Source organism: Suricata suricatta, chromosome X (genome assembly GCF_006229205.1).
Source record: "Suricata suricatta isolate VVHF042 chromosome X, meerkat_22Aug2017_6uvM2_HiC, whole genome shotgun sequence".
In the NCBI taxonomy this organism is placed as follows: Eukaryota; Metazoa; Chordata; class Mammalia; order Carnivora; family Herpestidae; genus Suricata; species Suricata suricatta.
In genome coordinates this window covers 29,796,284-29,802,887 of record NC_043717.1, presented here as the reverse complement: position 1 = coordinate 29,802,887, position 6,604 = coordinate 29,796,284, and the positions used below count along the sequence as shown (strand labels likewise).

Genomic DNA, 6,604 nt, shown 5'->3' with positions numbered 1-6,604 from the left:
ATTAAAATTCAGCAATAAGAAAACACAAAACTCAACGACAGTGGGGGAAGGATGGATAAAGGATTAGAAAAATGATTTCCGAGGAAGACTTACAGATAAGAAAGAAGCACAAGAAAAGATGCTCAACATTAGATCTCATTATAGAAATGTTGATTAAATCCACAGTGTACCTGAACGACACACAGATGGAAATGGATAAATGTCAATGGTGAATCCACAATGTTTGGTGAAGGATACAGAGAAAGTGCAACTTTTATGCAGTGCAAGCGGGAATGGAAAAAGAGACAATCTCATTGAGATATTATTGGCAGTCACTTCTTTAATCCTTATAAATTCAACTGCCATATTATCCAGTTATCCGATGTATAATTTACTCAAAAGGAATGAAAGTATATGCCCACATAGATTCATACGTAAATGCTCATATCAGCTTTATTTATAACTACCAAAAAAGTGGAAAAACCCAAATGTCCATCAAAAGATATATAGATAAACTAATTGGGCATACCATGGTATTCCATTCCTCAATGGAGTACTACTCAGTGATAAAAGGAATAAAGTATTGATACACACACTATGTGTATTAATCAGAAAATAATTATGTAACAAAAAAAAAAAGTAAAACAGTCACCCAAGCGGGCTACACTATATGATTTCATTGATACACAATGCTATCAAATGAATATACAGTGACAGAAAACAGATAAATGATTGCCTAGGGCAAAGGTGACTTGTGGCAAGAGTGGAGAGGAGGGCAAAGAATTACAAATGGACATGAGGAGACATTTTGGGGGGATATATATTCACGACCTGATTTGTAACAATGGATTCATGGCTGTAAGCATGTGTTAACACTCTATATACTGTAAAGATGCATATTTATTATATGTCACTTAAACCACAATAAAACTGTTCAGGAAGCACACTTTGGGGTGCAGGGTGGCTCAGTTGGTTGATTGTCCAACTCTATTTGGGCTCAGGTCATGATCCCCAGGTCATGGAATTGAGTCCTACATCGGGCTCTGTGCTGAGCGTGAAGCCTGCTTAAGATTCTGTCCCTCTCTGTCTCCCTCTGACCCTCTCTCCTGCTCACCCCCTCCCTCTCTCTCTTAAATAAATAAATCATTATGTAGCACATTTTGTATTAGATATGTTACTTATCACTGCTGAGTAGGATAACAATAGGAGTGGAGAAATGTCACCCCAACTGAATGTACTGTATAAGCAGGACATTTAAGGGAAGTTCACAGCCAACTATGGGTATCTTTCCAGTGGTAGGCAATATCATGTATGAGATAATTAATGCAGGGTAATGAATGGCGCCATCATATTCAGGTATCCAGAATACGTTATCTATCAATCTATCCATCTACCTATCTAATCTATGTACCTGTCTCCTCTATCACTTCCATCCCCCTCATCTTTTAGTTCCATAAAATTATGTCCATTTCAATGATATCAAATGCAACTATTTTCTCATTGGTTTGGTTTCACTGCACCATGAAGGTGGCTTCTTAAGTCTCCCTTTATTTTGTTAATTTTAATTTATACTTACTTCTAGAGGTAATTTCTATGTAAGATAATGAATTTTAGTAGTAAAATGCTTCTATAGACCTCAAGCGAGAAATATAATGATGAAGAGTGCTTTTCAAAAAAATGCAGAGTGGAAGAGGGAAATGTTCACAAGCATTTGTAAATTTTGTGAAGTTCTAAGATAAGAAAAAATATCTGAGGTTACTTGAGTAAGCAATTCTCAGTCAAGAGTGAACCAGAAAAGCTGCCTGACCTGGCAGCCTGCCTGGCTGACTGGGGAACTGGGCCCAAGATGGCAGCAGCAACTCTCACCTCATTCTCTGCCCTGCTTGCTGGACCTACAGAGTTTCCAATTGCCAATCCCCACAGTCAGGTCACCGATTCTTCAACATCTCAGTCTCTCTGTCTCTGTGCCTCTGTCTGTCCACATGTATACACATATATGCATGTATGTATGTATGTATGTGCCTATTTACTTCACATTACATTATAATATGGTAGTGTCAGTTCGACTGAAGAATCTCGACTAAACACAAAGTGATTCAATACAGATTTCTTCCTTGATTACCTCATTGTGTCCACAGCTCTACTCTTGCTGACTCATTCTGGAACCCCCTCGTAAGTCTTGCTACTCACCCTTAAGACAATTCAGTCATCTATTCTCCAGAAAATCTGCCCCGACCCTTCCCAATTCCCCATTATCTCAATTTCTGTTGAATTTCTACTAAAGTGACAGGATGTTAAAGAAGAGTCCAATAAAGCTTGAGAACACAGGACAGAACAGGAAAGGATTAATAAAATCTATAGAATTCAGATTTCTGTTGTGAAGGATGACTGATTACATTTTAGCGTTAGCCAGAACCTATCCTTTCATTACTGAGGCAAAATGTTTCAAGGACACATGACTCTTCCTGATTCATGTAAGAAAAAAAGTGACTAACTGCATTTCATTATAATTCAAAACTTCTCTGACCACTTCACGATGTATACATATATCAAAGCATCACACTGTACATCTGAAATGTGTGTACATTAGTCATTTATACCTCAGTAAAGCTGGAATAAAAATAAAAACTTCCACTATTCAAAAGACATTGTTAGGAAAACTAAAATGATAACCAGATAGTGGGAGAAAACGTATTAAAGCACATATCTGAAAAAGAAAACAAAGAAAACATGGAACCAGAAAAAACTTTTAAAAGTGTAAAAATTCAGTAATAAGAAAACAAACAACAGAATGAAGGGGGAGGAATGGGCTAAAGATGAGAGAAAGGATTTCAGAGGGAGACTTACAGATGACAAAGAAGCTCAAGAAAAAATGCTCCACACTGGTATTCATTACAGAAATGTAGATTAAATCCATACTGTATTTGAACAACACACAATGGAAATGGATAAATGTTAATGAGGCGAATCCTACCATGTCTGGTGAAGGATACAGAGAAAGCGCAACTTTTATGCAGTGCAAGTGGGAATGGAAAAACAATCTTGTTGAGATTTTGTTGGCAGTTACTACTTGAATCATTATAAATTCAACTGCCATATTATCTAGGTATACCAGATATAAGTGATTCACTCAAAATGAATGAAAGTATGTGCCCACACAGACTCATATGTAAATGCTCATATCAGCTTTATTTATAACTATCAAAAAAGTGGAAAATCCCAAATATCCATCAAAAGATATATAGATAAACTAATTGGTATACCATTCCTCATTGGAGTACTACTCAGTGAAAAAAGGAATAAACTATTGATAAATACACTGTGTGCATGAATCTTTAACTAATTATGTTGTATAAAAAAAACAATTCCCCAAAAGGGCTACACTGTATGATTTCATTTATATACAAGCTATGGAATGCATATATAGTGACAGAAAACAGATAAGTGATTGCCTAGGGCAAAGGTGACTTGTGGCAAGAGTGGAGAGGAGGGCAAAAACGATTACAAATGGACATGAGGAGACATTTTGGGGGGATATATATTCACGACCTGATTTGTAACAATGGATTCATGGCTGTAAGCATGTGTTAACACTCAAACTATATACTGTAAAGATGCATAGCTTCTTGTATGTGAATTCAACCACAAAAAAACTGTTCAGGAGGCACATTTTGGGGTGCAGGGTGGCTCAGTTGGCTGATCGTCCGACTCTATTTGGGCTCAGGTCATGATCCCCAGGTCATGGAATTGAGTCCTGCATTGGACTCTGTGCTGAGCGTGAAGCCTGCTTAAGATTGTGTCCCTCTCTTTCTCCCTGTGACCCTCTCTCCTGCTCACCCCCTCCCTCTCTCTCTTAAATAAATAAATCAATAAGTAGCACACTTTGTATTAGATATATTATTAAGAACCGTTGAGCAGGATAACAATAGGATTGGAGAAGTGTCACCCCAACTGAATGTACTGCATAAGCAGGACACTTAAGGGAAGTCCACAGCCAGCTATGGGTATCTTTCCAGTGGCAGGCAATATCACATATGAGATAAGTAATGCAGGACAATGAATGAACCCATCATATGCAGGTATCCAGAATACTTGAATCTACTGATCTATCTATATATCTAATCTATTTACCTGCCTTATCTATCACATACATCCACCTACATCTCTCAGTTCCATAAATTCATGTCTATTTCACTGATATCAAATGCAACTATTTGCTTATTTATTTGGATTCATTGCACCATGGAGGTGGCTTTTAAGTCTCCCTTTATTTTTTTAAATTTTACATTAAAACTTAATTCTAAAGGTAATTTCTATGTAAGATAATGAATTTTAGTATTAAGAAGCTTCCTTAGACCTCATATGAGCAATAAGATGATACAGAGTGCTTTTCACAAAATGCAGAGGGTAAGAGGCAAATGTTCACAAGTATTTGTAAAATTTTGGGAAGTTCTAATGTTGGGAGCTATTTGAACTTATGGTAGAGTGAAAATTCCTGGTGAGGGTACAGCAAGTTTGCACGGTCTCTTGCTCCCAGATAGCTCCCAAAATCTACCCTCTTGAAACTTTTCATTTCTGCTAGGGCATCAAACCTCAGAGTGCATTGCTGATTAGTGTCAGGAGTGGCCTGTCACACTCTGCTGTCCCTGAGGTGTGATTGCACCAGATCAGGGAAAAGATGAGTAAACTCGATACACCCTAATGCAACATGTAATTTTCCCCTAAGCAATCAAGTGATAACTGACCACCTTCTGGTCCTGAATGCCTTTGTGATAGTCACTACTGTGATAAAATGTATCAGTCATCTTTGGGACTGTGAGAGCAGGCATTATGTCTCCTGAGAACCTGGTTTTCTGGGAACTTTCTCTTAGAGTTATAAACAGCCTAATGACCCTTACTCATAAAAAACTGACCTTTACTAAACAATGCTGTTTGCCTCTTGGTTATACGTCACTTCCTTAGCCTAGACCTAAGGTTTTGTAAAAATACCTATGACACCATGAGTGCCTGTAGCTAAGATTTTTATGACAATCATTACTACTAGAAGTGTAACTTCTGCAGAACCTATGTCCTGGAAAATTGTAAAACTTATCTATGAGAAATCATTTACTGCTCTTTATGGTTCTTGTACCTTTTGCCATAAATAAAGCTTGAGACCCAGACAGGGCAGAGATGCCTGCCAGAATGGTGGAGACACCTGCCAGGTGGGCAAGGGTGCCTGTCTGGTGATCAGAATGAAACTCAACGCTCTCTCACTCTCTCTGACCTACACTGTCATCCTTCAGGGGAACCCTGGACCTGCAGGAGCTGGACTCTGGCATTCTAAGGTATGAAAAAATATATGAGGTTACCTGAAGAAGAAGCAATTCTTAGTCAAGAGTGATCCAGAAAAGCTGCCTGACCTGGCAGCCTGCCTGGCTGCCTGGGGAACTGGGCCCAAGATGGCAGCAGCAACTCTCACCTCATTCTCTGCCCTGCTTGCTGGACCTACAGAGTTTCCACTTGCCAATTCCCACAATCAGATCACCGATTCTTCAACATCTCAATCTCTCTGTCTCTGTGCCTCTGTTTGTCCATATGTACACATACATATATGCATGTATGTGTGTATGAGTCTATTTATCTTACATTACATTAGATTATGGTGGTGTTGGTTTCACTGAGGTATCCTGACTAAACACAAAGAAATAAAGATTTCTCCTTGATAGACCTCATTGTCTCCACAGCGCTGCTTTGCTGACTCATTCTCTAACCCCCTCTTAAATCCCTGCTACTCACCCTTAAGAGAATTCAGTCACCCATTCTCCAGGAAACCTACCCTATCCCTTCCAATTCCCCTTTATCTCAATTTGCTTTGAATTTCTACTAAGAAGAGAGGATGTTAAACAACAGTCAAATAAAGCTTGAGAACACTGGAAGGAAATATACTAGCACTGATTTTCTTCCACATATGAGGAAGGTTGGGATTATCTGTTAGGCTAAAGAAAAATATGTAACATTGATAACATATTCATGAACATTTTATCAGAAATATACTGTAATGTTTTGTTTAATAAGAAATAAATATCAAGTGGTTCACTTATGAAAGAGTAGGCCACCTTCAAGTGAAGAAGTATAATCTTATTAATGTTAATAGCTGTACAAATCTACAAAGTAAATTATGTAGAGTTAATCCTGAACTAATACAAGAAAATTCTTACAGGTATCCACAACTCACCTGTGTATGAATATTGTAAAAGGAAAGTAATTATTCATTTAAAAGCAAATGATTGAAAAGTGATCATGACAATCTCCTTAATCGTAAGTTTACCTGAGTCTTCCTCATCAACATGGAGGGAGAGTTGTGATGATTTCTGAAACAAGGGTACTTGCTCATAATAGGGATCTGAGTCTTCCTGAGATGAGTCCTCTTGTGTTCTTTTAACAGAAAATGAGACTGCACCTACGACACATACGTACAAGGTCCATATTAACAAGGAATCTGTTCTCTAAAATGAAAAGTTGATTTTCCATATTTAAAGATACTTTAGCTTGAAACTAATGAATATAAAGCCAAACACAAATTGTGGGTGTTAGTGTTAGATTTAAACCTGAGGTGGTACAGAACGATTTAGTGGAAAATTCA

General features: G+C 37.8%; 1 protein-coding gene across 1 annotated transcript in view; it reads right to left on the bottom strand.

Annotated features, from left to right (window-relative positions):
• CFAP47 (cilia and flagella associated protein 47) overlaps positions 1–6,604 on the bottom strand; it is a 493,477-nt gene that overhangs the window by 142,683 nt on the left and 344,190 nt on the right. Inside the window, exon 51 of the mRNA XM_029929640.1 lies at positions 6,290–6,421. Within this exon, the coding sequence (XP_029785500.1) occupies positions 6,290–6,421 (132 nt within the window). The remainder of the gene's footprint in view (positions 1–6,289; positions 6,422–6,604) is intronic.